Below are 18,876 nucleotides of genomic sequence, written 5' to 3' on the forward strand. Positions count from 1 at the left end.
CATCACTGTTTCCTTTGAGATGTGGATCCAACATTTTATGCAGGAGCGCCAACCCCAGCAAGCAGGCTGTTTAAATAATACAGATATGTTCACATTAACCAATTTAAAGAACAGTAATATTACAACAAATGCAAATGCCTTGCATTATTCACAGGATGGAACTGAAGTATACAGACAACGATACTGATTCTGCCCTTTGTTATTGTGTTAAGCTAAAGCAGAGCTTAGAACTCCGATCTTGCTTCATACCATTCATTCCAGCTAAAGTGAGGGAGCCTCTCTGCATATTATTCAGACTTATTCGACTGAGTTGAGAACTGTTACCAATCCTCGTTTTTCCACGCTAAGCAATAGGGAAGGTGAGGCCTACACACGATTAGCGATGTGATGAGCGCTGAAAGGGTGCTCTGTACATACAGCTCTGTCATTATGCGCCTTTGAGCATCGGGCCACTGGGGGACAATCCCAGCCATTGTTCGGCAGTGTTATTGCACTCTGGCTGTGTACTGTACTGAATGGCAGTGTGAAAACCATGTGAAAATCCCCCCGGGCTTGCATGAATTCCGCCAGCTTTGGGGGAACCAGGCCCTCAGTAGAACAATGAGGCGTTTTTCCAATTCTTGTTACTCCCAAACAAAAAGAACTATGCCCAGACTAATGCCCCAAAGGCTTCGAGCTCAGACTAATACGACGTTCTGGGGTTGTTGTTTTGTATTGTGAGCGATGCATTCTGTGTGGGTCATGAGTCGGATGTGCACTGCTTGTTTTTATTGGGGCAGAGCTCTGGTTCCAGCTCCACCCACCTGAAGCCACAACAGAGGATGTGGTTTATTGTAATGATGGACAAGAAAAAATGTCCTAGGTGACCTCATCTTTATTAAACAAATCAAAAGTTATGCCATTGGCTTGGTTTACTCTTTGCTTCCTCATTTGTGTAAATGTCACCGAAAGGCGTTTGCTTTGTGTGCCTTTATATAAACTTGCACTTTTCCATCCAGCGTTCATTAGACTCGTATAGGATATAAACCTAAAAGGAAATGAGGAAATTTAATTATAACAGAAATATCATTAATGCTTCTGAAGACACGAAGAGGCCTGATTTATGAGAGAACAAATCCTAGAGAGGGCCATAAGAGAATGCATTATTGAAATGAAAATGCTCTGCTATGAATCACGTCCATGTGTTGTGTAGTCATCCTTATTTTTCTGTGCTGTCTCCAATTACGGTTACCATTTTCTTTTGCTGTCTTTGGCGACCTGAGCCTCTGGCCGGGCATGTCGACATGCACTGCTCTTCACCCTAATTGGATCATGCTATTCACCTGGGGCCTGACTCGATCTTGCTTTCCATAAATGCCAATCTGTTTGCCACTGTGGAAGGATGCCTCTCTGATAGCTTGTCTACGCTTAGGCTTTCTCTTTGTTTGAGTGCTGAAAACACATGAAACCACACTTGCTGCCTCTAGGGTGCTTCAGAAGCAGAGGACGAAGTGTGAAAAACAGAGGGGATCGCAGTCATTGCTGCCGCATCATCCATTGGATATTTTTGATATCGCATCTGGGCTCTGTTTACTTTAAAGTGCTCCTGCTGTGCGAGCAACAACTGAGCTTGATTTTCAGCAGCATGTACTTTCTTTTTAAAATAAATGACTTTTCAGTCACAGAATGGGATTGAAGTTGGGGGTAGGGGGAGATGTATAAAATCAACAGGAAGGAAAGATACACCACCCACCCCATTCCTGTTTATGCGCCTACAGTCTAGTTCTTTCACACTGTGCACATGCAGGCTTGCTATAACGTCACTCGATGCATCCTGCTGACTGCTATGCGTCTGATCCCAATTCTTTCGAGGCTTTAGCATCTTTCAGCCACCATCATTTGGCTCAGGTTCTTAAGTGTGTTTATAGTTTGAGACGAGACAAAGACAAGATTTAATATTGTTCCCATCCACCACCGTCTGGGTTACACAACGACTCCACCACTGGCGTCGACTCACAGCAAACATTGAATGCTTGTAAAGTTTGTTGAACTTTTTTGTTTATATCTTTTGGATTGAAGCTATTGTTTGAACTCCCATCTGAATACTGTTTGTTCCTTGTTAAGCTCAGACTGCAGGGCCAAATATTGGAAACAAATTTCTTCTAGACTAACACACGTATATAGCAGTGCGTATCTAAACCAAACGCTCTCTAATTTGTTCAGCATGTTTCTTAAGCATTTCATAGCAATGTTCTTTTCTAGCACATTATTCCCTTGCAGATTTCCTTATATTTGCAGCCAGATAGGATGAATGTGAAAGATCAGACCATACATAATGGATAATTGCATTTAAGTGGAGTTGCTTGGGCCAGTATGGCGTCCCAGTTTTCACCATTATCCCTGAGAAACTCCCACCATCTTGAAATGACTGACACGGGCACAAAACTTTACAATGTATTCCTCGGAGCAGTGCTATGAGTGCACAAAAGAAGACTGACATTTTGTGTGGAGACAGACAGCACGGTACAGCGGAAAAGCCTTCCCAAGAGCTCGGTGACCATGGCAACCAGTTAACCTAGGAATTGGGGAGGGGGCTTATCCATAATTAAGGATGTTTGGGGTAGAGCTCTGCTATGGTCAACACTTAAGTTGAAGATTCACATGGTCAATATCCGTCCATTTAAAATATAACAAAGACCACGTCGGCTCCTTTCTATTGATTTTTATTTTTTTTATCCCCCAGACTTTGGTGAGGGTGCACAACACATCACTATATATAGGTCTGAATACTGGTTTATGATTAAATAAACAGCCTAATTCGATTTTTTTATTGCCTATTTTATTGTGTAAATGAATCTTTTTCTAGAGTAAAAATAGTGTTAAAAATATCACACACTCTGCATCAGCTTTTACTGTCTACTGCTTCTCCTTTTAATATTGATTAGTCAGTTTTTCAATTCTAACAACACAGTGAAGCCAAACTCTAATTATGGATATATTTTAGTCTGATGCTGTTGCTGCATCTGGCAACCCGACATGCCATATGTTGTATAAATTGTTGACTTTCAGTATTGTGATGTGAAATTAGTTATTTTATGTATTAAAGTTTGTTCATACACTCAGGATCATTGGGAATTTACTCTCTCTCTCTTTTCTTTTTAAATTTTGAGATATTTTTTAGTACTATATGAATGAGTGAAGGTTGATTGTTAATTATGTAGTCATGTGTTCATTTGGAGCTACAAGCTCCTATAATATAGGACTATGTCATATACACATCCAAAAAAATTACAATAAAAAAATGTACAAGTGAAAAGAGATGTATATGGAAAATGCTATAAAATATAAAAGAATATATGTATGAATAATGTTGTAAAACCAAACAACTGTTGTTATTAGATGTATTAGGTGTTGTTATAAGAAAATAATCCGTGGCATGTGCTGCTGCCCGACCCACAGCTCAGGAGCTGGCTTATATTAGAAGCATGATTTTGTGTGCACATACAGACTTAATCGCAAAACAAGCCATGTTGTTCATACTCTCGCTGAGTATCTTATGTACAGCTAGAAAAGAGTGAAATTCAATAGACGGCACATCAGAGAAAAACAACCCTGTAATCGAACTTTAAAACATTTAGCGGTATTATGCACAGTGATGTTAAACACACCAACAAGCTCTTTCCCTGTGAAACGTTCTGCTGTAGTTGTGATTATTGTCATGAACTGCAACTCATCTGACTTTACATACAAAAGTATTTGTGTTGGTGTTAGTACTCGTTAACAGTCTAGAATAGTACGTAAGCACAAGATTTGAGACACGGTGCTTCATATGTCTAATATTAATGTATTGAGTTTGGGATTCTTCAACATCATTTACATCTCGACTAGTGTGAGTGTGGAAACCCCTGAAATATATCCTAGGCCTGTCATAAAATGTTTGAAAATTGAGAACATTTACTGGCACATTTGCATTCTGAATAACTGCTAGATTTATAGAATACGAATCACTTTACGATGCCAAGACAATGTGTCCTCCTAGAGTTAAAAGGAACCCGGCAATATTAAATAATTTGTTCTTGTTTCAGTTCTTTTGCCAAGAACAACGAATAAGCTGTTTTGTGTGTGAAAATCTTGTCTTGGTAAAAGTATTCTACTGCATATTATGACTCATATGATGGCCAGTCAATAATAAAGTGTACACAATCCACCCAATATGTGCACAGTACACTGGGGCTTATACAGTACCAATAAGACACTGACCGCATAACTAACAGCCTAAGAAAAGCCTGTGTGCTTTAGGCTCACTACCCAAAGTGAAACCTGTATACGGTTAGCCATCGTTACAATAGCACCTGCCATAGGTGGGATTTATTAGGCAGGAAACAAAGAGTTAGTTCTAGAGTCAATGTTTTCAGGAAAAATGACACGGGTCAAATCGTGATGGCTACTGGGGTCAGAGGGTCTCTTAAACAGCAGGTATTGTGGTGTGTTCCCAGTGTGCACTGGTTATTATCCACCTAAAGTGTTATGGATCCCGAAGGTGGTGTATGTTGGAAAGCCCGAAGGCTAGCTCATCTGGTCCAAACCCACAGAAGTGCTAGTATAGCACAGATTGCTGAAAAAGTTCATCCTGGCTGTGGTAGAAAGCTGTCAGAACACTGTGCTCAGCATGATGCATATAGGGCTGCAGGGCTGCAGACTAGTCCGAGTGCCCATGCTGGCCATCTTTCTGCAGGATAATGTGCAGTGCCCCACTACAAAACTGCTCAAGTTCCTTCAACCATTCCTAAAAAAAGAGATCACGGTCATAAACAGATTAGAACATAGGTGCACTTTTGTGTATAATCCATCTTTTAGGGCCCTTCATGGAATCATGAAAATGTGGCTCTGGCCTGGTACAGAAATTGAGTTTGACACCTATGATATACAGTAAATGGTATTTTTTTAGGAGCTAAATATAAAGGTTACATGCAAATATAGTAAGAAGAAACCTCTCCCTCCTTCTTTCTCTTTATTTCTGGATATACTTAAGCCAAGCGAGAACATTACTGTAATTTCTGAAATGCAATAGCACTGCACTTCAGCTAGTATCTTGCTACATGTATGACTAATAATACATCGTATATCTCTTTCTAATTAGTTTATTTATTTACATTTGTTTTATTTTAATCTGTATACCCAAGAAACCTTTATAAATGTTTTGTCATCAATAAAATAGCTCAGAATGAATTAGAAAAAACGCCCACTGCTTCTAGTAAGACGTCTTATAACCCTGAAAATTTGTGAACTACTGGTTGTGGAAAGTAGAAAACTTTTTAATAAGAAAGCTTTACCTCATAATGTTTTTTTTTTAAACTTTTTTTAATGTCGAATTTCACTGACAGGAAGCAAAAAAGCATTTCACATAACCAAATGATTCATGAGAAGTGCCTTTTTGTGTCAGCCATTTCTCACTTGCTCAGCCATGAGAAATGTCATACTCCAACATCACATGAATAAACATTAGTCATTAAACTTTCATTCAGAAATTAGAAATTAGCCTCTGTTATGGGTTCTCAAAGCTATCAGCTTTTTGTAGATTTCAGCACATCATTGTCAACGAGGGGTTAAGGATAAGAGGGCAGCGCTTTTTTAGTTTTAGTGCTTATCATCTGAGTTCTTAGGACCACCTCTGTGATTTGGGTGTGCGTTATTGTTAACCTAGATCTGTCAGATGAAGCCTGGCTCTTTTGTGCTGTAGCTCCGGAGTGGGTTTAACCCTTCCTTTCTGACGCACGTTTGCTTTCATTTATGGCTTTCAAAGAACATCACACGTACAGAACAGCTCTCCTGGTTCAGCGACGCCAACTTCCCACATTACAAGCGAGAGGAATATTTTATTGGAGAATAATAACAAGTTCTATGAATGACATGTTGTTCTGGAGCATCTTGGTTCTCAGTTACTATCACTAATAAACTTATAAACTTTTAACTTTTTATGTTCTGTTACATTTTGTAGGCGTTATTCTGTAAATAAAACAGTATTTGAAAAAAGGATCATTTTGTCATTAGGATTTGTATCTGACTGAACAAGTTGATTTATTACTGTACCAGTTTTACAGGCAAAACTAGGTCACTGTAGCTTCCTCTTGATGGAACTGACTTTATCTGGACAGATGTGTGCTAATAATTGATGAGAGGCTTTTATGTAGACTGCTGATTGGAGCTGTGTTTTCACTGTTGTGGTTTTTTTCTTTTTTTTTCTTTCTGTTCTCCTTCTCAACTGCACTTGTGTCCAGCATCTACAGAAGGTGCATGTGGAATTCAGCCACCAGGAACTGTTGGAGTTCTACAACAAGGTCAGACTAAATTCATTACGTTTTCTACTCGAATGCCTGGCCAACAAGACCAGGCATGGTACCACTCTTGAAACTGTCAAACATTATTTTTTTTTCTTTTTTTGCAGCTTGAGACGATTCAAGCCCAGCTGGATTCCCTGACTTGATGCTCATGGTACATTTCATAAGGGCAAATGCACAGTGTACCAACCACATTTCCCTTGAGTCCATGAGTCTAGTCAAAAAAGGATTGATGTCCTCCGTTTGTTTCATTTCTGTCTAATTACTGTAAATTGTTCAAAAAAGTCTGTCGAATTTGTCATTTGTGTTTCCTGCCTTTTGTGTGACTCATATCATGACTAAGAAATAATTCAAAACACAAACGTCATTCCCATTGTACCCTAGAGAAGGTTATTGTTTCTAGTGGCTGAATTTTTTTTTGTATAATTGAATGAAGACAATAGAGTAAAAGAAACAAGTAAGACAGCAGATGTTTATCTTGCACTTCCTCTCAATTCGTCTAGCCAGAGGTTTCAACATTTAAACGTGTGAGTGTGAAGTCACACTCTTGATCAGTTACTAAGCGTACTCTTGGGTCTGTGTGTCAGATGGCTTTACAGTTTTAACTTTCATAAATCTGTCATAAAATGTGGCAGTGCTTTCAAATTGTGCTAATTGAGATTTCTTGAAACAAATGTGTATTTTAATGCTTTGAGCCAGTCTCTAAGGCTTGTGTTGTTTCGATAAGAAACAGATGACTAGTCCTTAAAAAAAAAAAAAACGTTTCTGTGCTGCAAATGTGACATTAAATTTGTTGTGGAATTGCCAACAGTGGTGTATTTCTAATAAACGTGTAATGATCCCCTGTAATGAGAGGTCATTTCACGATGATTTTCACACCTGTTTCATTTCAGCTTCACAATTACTGAAGTGCTAATTGAGCTTTTGTTTTTTAGGACTCAAAAACAAGTATTTTTTATTAATAGGCTGTTAGGAAAAAACTATGTTGTTCTGTTTCGGTCAAAGTATTAAAAGAAATACAATTTCAGCGCTCGGGCAATTGGTTCTGGGTTTACAAATAGCTTTGATATTTATAGGTAATGCCCAGTGAGTGTACATGTGTATATCCCTGGAAGATCTTTTGTCTGGACCTTTCACCGTGCAATTTCACCTTGAAGTCACTATTATCACCTATAACAGTGCACTTATTTTAGAGGAACAGGATAAAAATGTAAATTGACCAGAAACAACATTCCCAAAGTGCAGATTTTTTGAAAACAGCTACTACAACAGTCTAATGAAGTACCTCATAACCTTCTTCTGCTGCTAAGAGGATAATGACATGCTGTAAAACGCATGAGTTTGTCCTCTATTTAAGATCAGCTTAATATAACCTCCTCCCGGCTACTCACACACTGTGCCCTCTCCTGTTTAAAGTCTACCTTTTGAGTACTTTGAACAACATCCATTCATGTGCGCACTGAAAGTTAGTGTTGTACCTTCTTTTGCTCTTTCTCTTCAATATGAAAGAAGCATAAGAGCCAGTGCCGGAGGAAGAAGTGCGTCCCGCAGCATGGAGAACAGATGGCAGCTCGGTGCCTCACGATGGTGAAAGCGGTTGGTGCTGAATGACTCCAGCAGCGAATCAGCGAAATACAGAACACAGAGTTCTGTAATGGAGAGTTGTTTCAGAGGCCTTCTGGACCATAAACACTGACACGAGGGCTTGCTTCTAAGAGGCATTTAAGCACTGGCTCCTGCAGTCATCCCACCTAAAGATGATTAACCTACAGAGGACTTGATGACCGTCCAGAGGAGCAGTAAATATTTATCCTGAACAGTAAATTTGGGGACAAAAAAATCCTTCATGTCCTGTTTATGGACACTTCTGGGAACACGGGCTGCTGCAATATATACAGGATATTTAAAAAAAGAAATGTTTTATGGAATTAGTTAGTAAGAAATCATAATACACTATGGAACAAGCTGTTTTGAGGTCGTAAGCCATGATGGGGTGATGAATTAGATGGCTTTTATCAAAGTGAAGTAGATTTTTTTTACTAAAAATACACATTCCAGGGTGATTTATTATGCTGATAACAGCAATAGCTATATTTTATTGTTGTGAACATCTACAGTACAATTTAGTTTCTGGCATCAGTTTTATTATACCGACTTTAAACAGTCATTTCCTTACTAGTCTCTCTATTTTCCTCTTTTGATATTAATGAACCAAAAAAAGATGCAGCTGGAAAGAGATGGTGGAAACTCCCCTGTCTTTTAAGACATTTTTCACTGAAACTTTGCTGACTGCTTTGCTTACTCTTTAAGTAAATGTCACAGAAAGCTTTACCATTCTTGACGATTATACAAGATTTTTTTTTCTTTCTCACATACAGTTGTGTACAGTAAACGACTTACTCAGTGAAAGGAAAACCTTGTCTGCTTTCCTACACAGTGCACTTAAATAACTCATTTGAAAAGAAGAAAGAAGAAGAAATAATACAAAAGAAAGAGTGTATTTTTCAGACTGTCCAAAAAGGTTATTTGCAAAATGTGTTGGCTGTGGTGAATGTAGTAACAGTACAGAATGTGCAAAACGTGAACATTAGCTTTAAATCATGTGGACCTTTTACCAGATGTGTCCCTGTGTACGAGCAAACAGTAACACGTTACATCTAGCATAATTACGAGCACTTCTGACCAATCAGACTTTCAGCATTTAACTGCATGTTGTTAATTGTTATTTTTGGAATGTGACCATATATTGAGCTCAATATTACCTTTATTGTGTTCTTATGATTTGCAGTATATATAGAAATCAAAGCAGTCAAGCATATAGGTATCTATATAAACCACTTAAAATGTCTTGTTCATTCTGCTCAAATGTGCGTTACTGAGCTATAGCACAACAGAATAGAAATAGCATTATTTTTTGCCTTTGTGAACAGTATTATCAATGCCAGCCATACTCTTCCACTCCCCCCCACATATAGCTGAGGTTCATCTGTTAATCCGGGATCAGTGTATAGTCTCTAGCCAACCTGATTCAACACATTTCTCGTGTGGGTGGGTGTACGTGTGTCTGTGTTGATTGTGAAATGGAATGAGGTGCCAAGACAGTTTTGACGTGGTGGGTGCCACTGGGTCCCTACAATCGCGACCCCTCTTTGGAGCCAGACTCATCAGCCTGCTCATACACACACACATTCTGTCATCACTCCATTCTGTCCCCTACAGCCAAGTCGAATGTGTCTTTTCATATCACACAGCTCAGAGACTGCTGAACACATTTGCACCTGCTATCTCCATAACTCATCAAATCAAATTAAACAAAAGCCAATGGGGAAGAATGAGCATTGTTGAGAGTTCAACAAAGACTCTTTAAGTCTAGCCTGTATCTAGACACGAGGTCTCTGTCTTCTTGGAAGTGAATGCGGGTGCTTCGCTATTTTTAGCAAAACACTGTCTCTATTCTCTTCTAGCTCGCTTGGCTCTTCTTTGACTCTGCCTTGTCTTGAGGCTGCTTCTTGCGACTGTTGCCCCTAAGACTAGTCTGTTCTGGGTGATAAGTTCTCTTGTGGTTCAGAATGTAGCTTGTGTGTTGCTATATTGTTTTAGCAAGTCTCTGACCTCACCGTGGCACCAGGCTGAATTATTTCATTGTGGATTATCTCATATTACAATGTCTGTAGTTTGAGGCCCATCTGAGGATCTATATAGAGGTATATGGAACTTTTTTATTCCTCAGGCTGTCAATTAACTCACCCTACTTCATTTAGCGGTTATTTTTATTCTACTCTTAAAGCACGCCAGCCTTCTATAGTGTCAGGCCGAAACCACTCTGCCGTAGCAAACAGATTAAAAAGGGATGTCATCTGTTGCATCTTTGTCTTGAGTTAAGCTTTGTTTTTAAGTGCTCTTGACTTGGCTTAGCAAACATCATACATAGTTCATTGCAAAATTCAGTTAAAAAAAATATCCTCATTCAGTTCAATTGTTAAGAAATAATTTAATATTCTAGCTGTCCTTATAATACTCACAACCTCTTCACTTCACCACGCAGACACAATGCATGGCAGGCATACCCACCCAAATAATTACACACTGGTTAATCCTGTTTTCCAAATCCAGGTACCCATGGCTTTGTGGAGAAAATCCCATTGCTGATGCACTTTTCTCCATCTGCTTAGCTTTTTATTCCAGTCTCTTTTAATTCCAGTCCCTCGCATCTCGATTCGATGACTCTATTATAAAGCAAAGACCTGTATTTGTTATGCGAAACCCCACACACATATACAAATACAAAGTGCGTGTGTGTGTATATGTACATGTGTGTACGTACACATATTTTATGTATAGAATTTTTGCAAACTGTTACATCAGTTGAAAAAGAAGTATAAACTGTTGCATTTCTAATAACTTTTATTCTAAACAGATGATACTGTTTCTGAACACAGCTGTTACCACGACAGCAAATGACACTTATGTGAGTGTGGGTTAACAGTGGGGGAGGGATGCGGGAGAAATATGATGAGCAGATTAAGGAGGTTTGTAGTTGCCTCTAATGTGTGTGTGTGTGTGTGTGTCTGTGTGTGTGTGTGTGCGTGATAATGAGATTGGTTAAGAGTCTGCTGCTCACACTCCCTGACGCACATGGCAACTCCTCTCAGAACACCTCCCGAGTGGCTAACTCTGATTCCCTCCCAACCCCACTGTACATTTAATTTGATTTGTATCCGTCACTTCAGTAATTCAGTAAAAACTTCAGTGATTTTATTTTGGGAGCTCAATTGGTGCACGCACATCTATAGAGTTATTAGAGATGGATTTGCAACCTACAGGGAAATGAAAACATCTTTATATAATAAAGGTTTGGGTAAAACCAATATTTACTTCCTTTTGTTTCCTTCAGTCCAACTGTCAGTCATTTTTGGATATTAAGGAATAATGTTCAATTAAACTTTTGTACTGAGCAGCAGCTTGACAACTAATGCTGATATCCATGACACAGATGTATTTATCAGTGATGATCTCAACAACAAACTTAGGAATATTACATTGTGAATTTGACGATGTCCCATGTAGTTTATTTTTCATTCATTCTCAGTGATTTCTTAATCCTGCTCAAGGCTACAGTAGATGTTTTAATGGAGGGATATAGTCAGTATAGTCAGTATAGTCAAACCTTCTTTTGGTAGGTTTATGAGAGGTTACCAGAGAATACAGAGAAAACCCACATGGACACATGATGAGGTGATGCTCAGCACACACAGTAACCTGGTAGATAGATGGATGGATGGATGGATGGATGGATGGATGGATAGACAGACAGATAGTGGTATCCTTTCTATTGGGTGTGTCATGGTATCAAACTGTTTACATTCAGAAAACAAGACAACAAAACTGATATATGATCTTTTTCCAAATATGTATTAAAAATATAAAGCAGAATTGTATATTTAATTATATTATATATTGTCTTACAAATTGCAGCTTAGTATTTCAACTATTTACTTATTATTTGCTTATGAATTTGAGTTATTTTGTGAGTGTAATATTACACATTTGAATATATGATTAGTTTAAGAGGAGCAGACTGACAGACTGACTGACTTTGACTTTTGTTCTTGATTGATAGATTGATACTGAGATGGTAAAAGGCAAGTACAGAACTACACCAAACACACTGAATATAAAAAAAGAATATGTACAACATTTTAAAAGAGTATAACAATAATAAATAAAAGAAAAAAAAGGTGAAAAAGAACCGGTTTGCAAAAATGACAGTGAATAATATACATATGTGTGCTGTAAACAGTTTCACAGATGGTGGAGCAGTGTGTTTATCTGTCTCACAGAACTGTTATACACTGTTATAATGAAAGGTAAGAATGATTTCCTAAAATGTTGTTCATGGCAGAAGAGCTGAAGGAGTATTTTGTAGTATGTCACGAAGGGGCTGGATTGTATACCTTGTCAATTCAAATCATGGTGCTACAACTTTTCTTTTGTCTTAAGCCTAATATGGGAAAAGCTTTGATTAATTTGTAAACACAATACTGGGATCCAGGGTTCTTATGCGCGCGCACACACACACTATGAACAAGAATCCCATGATGTTTATGAGACCCATTTGATTTACTTTTGTAACATGTGACTGAGAGATTCTCAACAGAGTGTTACAAGTAATTTAGGTTAGAAAAACAACAACAGAACAGTCAAGCTTGAAAGATGATCTTAAAGCATATTACTTTTAATTACTTGGTAAATGCAACCTGAGGCCACGCGTACTGTACATGCATTATTTATGTTTAAAGTGAAGTGGTTTTCATTTATTTAGTTGCATTCAGAGGGATTTCTTTCATGCTGCAGTTCCTCAGTGACAATCCTCGAGGGATCTTTGGCCTTGTCTGGGCAGGAAAACTAGTTTGTTCACACCGCCTGGACACAACACAGAGCAGGAATCACATTAATGACACTGCACAGAGTCTTCCTCTGGATTATAGCCGGGTCAGTAGCTGAGCCACGCTGCATCATTAAACATCAGAAGCGAACAAAAAATGGCTCAGTAATGGGGGATGTGTCTGCAGACGCACTTTAAAGAGTGGCTCGAAACGGATGGTGGCAGCTCCATTAGGAAAATGGTCGCCCCTCAGGAAATGAGGTTCTTCACTTATTGAAGGGGACAGCAGCTCAGTGCTGTGTGTGATAAAGAAAAAGCCTGATGAAATAGGGAGGGATGTGTGTGCTGCAGACGGGCGAAGCCGCCTCGCTTTGTCACGATGATTATGAAAAGTGGGTGGGGACGCATGCAAATGGTGGCACTGCTGGAACACAGCTGGGGGACGGCTCATGGGACTGCTTTACCTCCCTCACTTATCTATAATGGATGGTGGGGCAGTTGGGTACTGGCCACTGGTCATGTTGCGTTAGCTTTATTTACAGCTGGAGGGATTTACAGAAATAATCCATATTCATCTATATATATATATATAAAACAAAAAAGCCAGGAGAGGAATATATTCTAAAATATGTTTCTGAGGTACTCTGATAGGCAGTTGCAGTCAGGGCTGTTGCGTACAGTTTTGTACACAGTTTTTTCAGAGGTGTGTATTATATGCCAGCAAAGATTTATTATATGTCACACATTATCATGCTTACATATTAAACCCTGCTGCTCTGCTAGCCATTTTGTTAACAAGTAAACTAAAGAACATAATTCAGGTCAGATAACAACGATTGATAATATATATATATATATATATATATATATATATATATATATATATATATATATATATATATATATATATATACACACACACACTGGACCAAGCATGTCTGTATATAGTTAACTAGCCTAAGAGTAGAACAAGGCAAGCTAAGGTTAGCTCACTAACTATAGTATTATATAATTATATATTTATATATTGTATATTATATTATTATTATTATATATTTGAACAGTATTTTATAAATAGATAGATATCACCAGTTCAATTGCCAGTTTTAATTGAATCTGATAAACTCTGTTAATGAGAAGAAAACTGTTAGGTAAATGTTTAGATTTTAAAAAATATATATTTTATTAATTTATTATTTTAGGTAATATTTAGATTCAGATATCCATCCAGCAGAAACAAATGCATGCCATGTTTTAACAATGTGCACTGTAAATGGAAAATACTTCAAATTGACACCTTTAAAAAAAAATAATATAGTGAACAGTGGCGTGTTTTTCTTGTGTCTGCGTAGCTGGTAGACAATTTCATGTGCATTTTCTTTTATTAAGCAAAATATCGTTGCTAAATGTAGTTTCTTGTTTTTTACACAGTACATTAGCTATTCTGTAAATTCTATAATCTATTACTGCAGATGGGTCTGTAATATAACCGTCTCAATATTCCAATTTGTAACTCAAAGCACTGCTGAGCTCTTGACTTATTCTCACAAGGGACATTTTCTATATGTCCTATCAACAACTGCCTGCCTGTCTGTGAGGTTAGACGCTGTGAGTGTTGCCATGGTGATGACTGACTTGCCTTGGTAGTCCAATCGCTCATTTCTTGATTGTTGTAGTCTGCACAAGACATGATAAACACTACTATCAAGCAATCATTAGGCTTTCTATGTTGGATGGGTTAAACTGACAAATTAACCCAAACAAAAATGATCTGTGCAGCATTAATAGTTATTTCTATCTATCTATCTATCTATCTATCTATCTATCTATCTATCTATCTATCTATCTATCTATCTATCTATCTATCTATCTATCTATCTATCTATCTATCTATCTATCTATCTATCTATCTATCTATCTATCTATCTATCTATTAAAATATTCATCTAGAACACAAGTCCCAACAAAAAATACATAATTTTATATAATATAATACATAATTTTGTATTATATTAGATTTCTATTATATAGCTGTGAATGCAGCATTTATCCTCTTCATTTCAAATTGTACATCATGACAATATCCTATAATATACCAATATACCTTCCTTCTTAAACTTGGAATAGTATTTTCCCCCAAGATCGCTTTCAAACCCCCAAATTCTACATCCATCAGTTTTAACTTCCTGGATACCAAGTTCTCGATGAAAATGTGTCTTATATGTGCAGCTAAATCTGTGGTTTTCTGCCCCATTCATGATTGAACATAATTGAATAGGTTCTGTTATTTGGTACTATCACCTGAGACTAGAGTAGCCTCCTCCTCCTCCTGCTCATCCTGCTCCTCCTCCTCATATGTCCTTCTCAGGTCTCCAGAGATATTCAATACTGAATGCCAAATGTGATTGATGAATGGTTAATGTGTCTGGAATTCTGACCCTTGCCATCAATGGGTGAAATGAATCACATTATCCATGTCCTGAATGCAGCCTGAACTGCAGAAAAAAATGAAAAAACTTACTATTTACATTTATCTTAAGGATTATCTTAAGAATAAAGGTAGCATGATGCGTATACTATTTAACAGTCTGTGAATTACCTCTCTATTATAGATATGTTCATTGCATTATAATAAAAGAAAAAAAAAGACTAATCATTACAATACTACAATTTCTAATAACAATAATATTAATCTAAACTGCTGTTATTACCATGATATGTTAGAGACAGTGAAAACAATTTGTAAGTGGACAGAAAAATCAATCAGAAGGACCCAGCAAGCTTGTTTGCTATGGCTGACCTTCAGCACCGCAACAAAATTGTCATTTAGCAGAGGCAGTCTCCAGCACCCTGCTGGGCGGGAGCCACCTGGGCCCTGCTTATTTTAGATGGGGAGAAAGACAGGAAAATAAAGAAAAATGGATGAACCTGGCACAGGCTTGTGATAGGTCGATAGAATGAAATATTGTTGTATTCACTGATTTTCTTTCTTTTTTTTTTTTTTTTAAATCAATCAATTCATTCATTCATTCATTCATTCATTCATTCATTCATTCATTTATCTTAAGCACCTTTTTAATTTATTTTAAATAGTATCTTTATATTCTGGTCACGGTTGCTATGAATCTAGTCTTATAAGAAACCATGAGGGGGTGGACCCTGGATTCTCTGTCTGATTGTCTTTCTATATATCTACAGAATACTTTTTTTTAATGGTTGGTTTAGTTTGAATAAACAGAGGTCCAGTATTTACCCAGAAAAATGTCATAAACATGTGAATAAAAACTGGCTAATGTTTCTGACAAAAAAATAAATAAAAATAAATGAAGATGAATTTATTATACCAACTGCATTCCAATGCTATTGGGGCAAAACCGTAAACAAACTCTGAAAGTTTTCTTTGTCATCTTTGCCTGAAGATGATGTCGTAGATTTGAGGACAGGTGTTGAAAGCTGTAGCTGTACCATGAGACTTCCTACATGACTATGGACCATTAGAGTGAGAGCAGGGTCACAAACAATGAATAAGAACAGGGACGGCTGCAGTAAAGACTGCTATGAAACCTTTGCACAAATACTGTTGTGTTATCAATTCAGACAAAAATAAAAATTGGATAATCAAAGTCACACATGCATCATATTCCACTGAACTGTTAGATTATGAAATACTTACTTCACTGCAACACTAAGGAATTTGTTATATCTAATTTTGTGATCCTTCAGTGTAAAGCTGAATCAAACACATTGATAGTTAAGGTTTTGTCAGTATAAAATTTGCATGTTAATATTAAGTCACTACATTTAAAAATAGAAACTATTTTTCAGAATAAAGTAATAAGTATACAATGTTGAACTTTGTATATTAAATAACAGGTACAAGCATGGCACATATCCTATAGTATTATTTACAGGGATTTTTGTATTATTCCTGCATGTCTATAAATCATGTCTCAATACATTTTTTTATTCTAAACATATACATTTTTAAATAAATGTCCATAGAGTCCTGTTTCTGCCTCTCCAACAAAGTGCTTCTGTTACATAAAGCAGATGTATTTATGTATTATACTTTAGCCAGAAAGTTAGCGTTAGTTTATTCTCAAGCAGCAAGCTAAATGCTATTTTTCATGTTGATTTGCTGTTCCAACCCCATGATAATCAAATGTTGTATAGCTTTCCTCTAGGCACAAGCTGTGTGTATTTTCTCTAATTTCATATACTGAACAAGTCTTCTGCAGTCATGGGAAAAAGAAAATACACTCCAATTTGTTTCTGTGTTTTTATTAATCAGGACATAAATAACATTTATGTCCTCACCAACTTCTATAAACAAACAAAAAACTCAGGTGACCAACATTCAGAAACAAGGTAGGAAAAAATAATTGCACCCTTATATTCAGTAACTGGTAGAATCACCTTTTGCATCAATAACTAAAAGTATAAAGTATACATTTCTGTAAGAGTTTATCAGTCTCTTACATCATTTTGGGGACATTTTGAAAGTTATTTGATGTTTGAGGCTATTTGTTTATGCACAACTCTCTTGAAATCCTGCCACATCATTTCAATGGGTTTGATGTCTAGAGTCTGCCATTCCAACAACTGATTTTTTTTTTCTCCTTTAGATAGCAAAATGTCAGTTTGCTGGTGTACTTGGGATCATTGTCCTGTTGCATGACCAGATTTGCATTCAGCTTAAGTTGCTGGACAGATGACTCAAGAATATTTCAAAGTGGTATAAAGTGGATGTCATCGTTGTCTCTATGATTGCAAGTTTCACACGTCCTGTGGCTGCAAAACAAGGCCAAATGATCCTTTTCCATGCTTGCTAATGAGTATGAGGTATATTGGTGATGCACTGTGTTTGGGTTTTGCCAAACATCTCTGCCTTGGTCTTATTCCGAGGGGCATCATTACAGGTTGTGTTGCCTTTAACATAAATATTGCTTACAGAGGCCTATAAATCACATGGTGTACCACATGGTGTACCTGGTGTAAACTTTGTTTTTGTAAATCTCTAAGCAATAAATTATATGACCTTAATTGTTTGGAATGACCACTCCTGCATTCCTGAAGACTAACAATTGTTCTCTTCACTATTGAGTATGAAAATGGCCTCAATCATATGCTGTGCACTTCACAGTCACTAGATCTCAACACGGTGAAACATTTATGAGCTGAAATGTTAGACAGCACTCACTCTCTCTATCATCAAAAGACCAGTTGAGGGAATATATTTTGCAAGTATGTTGTTCAAGCTTCTAGTACAGAGCCAAAGGCCAATGTGTATTCAAATGTTCTATCTGCAAATGTTTTTTTTTTCCCCCCATCGATACTGCTCTGTAGCAATTCTCCTTTGCAGGAAAAAAAACAGCAAAAAGTAAGTCAATGCTTTCAGTTTTGGGAGAAATCTTTGCTTGCATAATGAATATTATGTATTTTCCCAGCTTTGGGGACTACATACCTTAAGACTGTTGAAGCTTTCCAAGAGTTTACAAGCTCAGTCAGGCAAAGCCCCTGCCATGCCAATATTCCTCTTTACCGTCATGCTCTGCAGCTTACACCACTTTCCTTTATCCCACGTTCCAAGGTATTTAAACATCCTGGTTGTTTTAGCCTTATGTAAAAACAATGAATAAAACAATAGTAAGCACAGCGAAGTAATGACATACTTAATAATCCACTTACTTACATATATAATTGACCACATTTTTTGCAGTAATCCTGATAGCACTCATAAGGCTAAGTAGTAAATGTCTGTTTCAAAAAGATGACAAACGAACAAACAAACAAACAAACAAACAAATAAATGATGTTCTGTCTGACAGCCTGGTGCATTGCTTCTTCTGTGTAGATTGTGTTTTTCTGCCACTTCTTTTAATTAATATGCAATTTTTTATACAGTATTTTCTTAATCATTTTACTGTATGTTTTATGGTAGTAAATAATTTAATACTCTAAAAACATTTCCAAATCCAAACGTTTTTAAAGGATTTTACATGCTATTAACATTTACTAAGTATTTCCACTGCATTTTCTTGTGCCCTGGATCACAGTGGCAGCTCATTGCTGGCCATCTGACATTTTAATCAACTCAACCACTATTCTGATTCACTATTGACCAACTGCAATATTATTCCACAATGAAATGATTAAATTAAGCTGCACAACTAG

General features: G+C 37.1%; 2 protein-coding genes across 2 annotated transcripts in view; one reads left to right on the plus strand and one right to left on the minus strand.

The window, feature by feature from the left end:
- commd10 (COMM domain containing 10) overlaps positions 1 to 7,193 on the plus strand; it is a 36,142-nt gene extending 28,949 nt beyond the window's left edge. Inside the window, exons 6-7 of the mRNA XM_027167164.2 lie at positions 6,258 to 6,317; positions 6,425 to 7,193. Of these exons, the coding sequence (XP_027022965.2) occupies positions 6,258 to 6,317; positions 6,425 to 6,463 (99 nt within the window). The 3' untranslated portion in view covers positions 6,464 to 7,193. The remainder of the gene's footprint in view (positions 1 to 6,257; positions 6,318 to 6,424) is intronic.
- Positions 7,194 to 18,178: 10,985 nt separating this feature from the next.
- sema6a (sema domain, transmembrane domain (TM), and cytoplasmic domain, (semaphorin) 6A) overlaps positions 18,179 to 18,876 on the minus strand; it is a 69,903-nt gene continuing 69,205 nt past the window's right edge. The window contains exon 18 of the mRNA XM_047799824.1: positions 18,179 to 18,319. Coding sequence (XP_047655780.1) covers positions 18,315 to 18,319 — 5 coding nt within the window. The 3' untranslated portion in view covers positions 18,179 to 18,314. The remainder of the gene's footprint in view (positions 18,320 to 18,876) is intronic.

This window comes from Tachysurus fulvidraco, chromosome 14 (genome assembly GCF_022655615.1).
Source record: "Tachysurus fulvidraco isolate hzauxx_2018 chromosome 14, HZAU_PFXX_2.0, whole genome shotgun sequence".
In the NCBI taxonomy this organism is placed as follows: domain Eukaryota; kingdom Metazoa; phylum Chordata; class Actinopteri; order Siluriformes; family Bagridae; genus Tachysurus; species Tachysurus fulvidraco.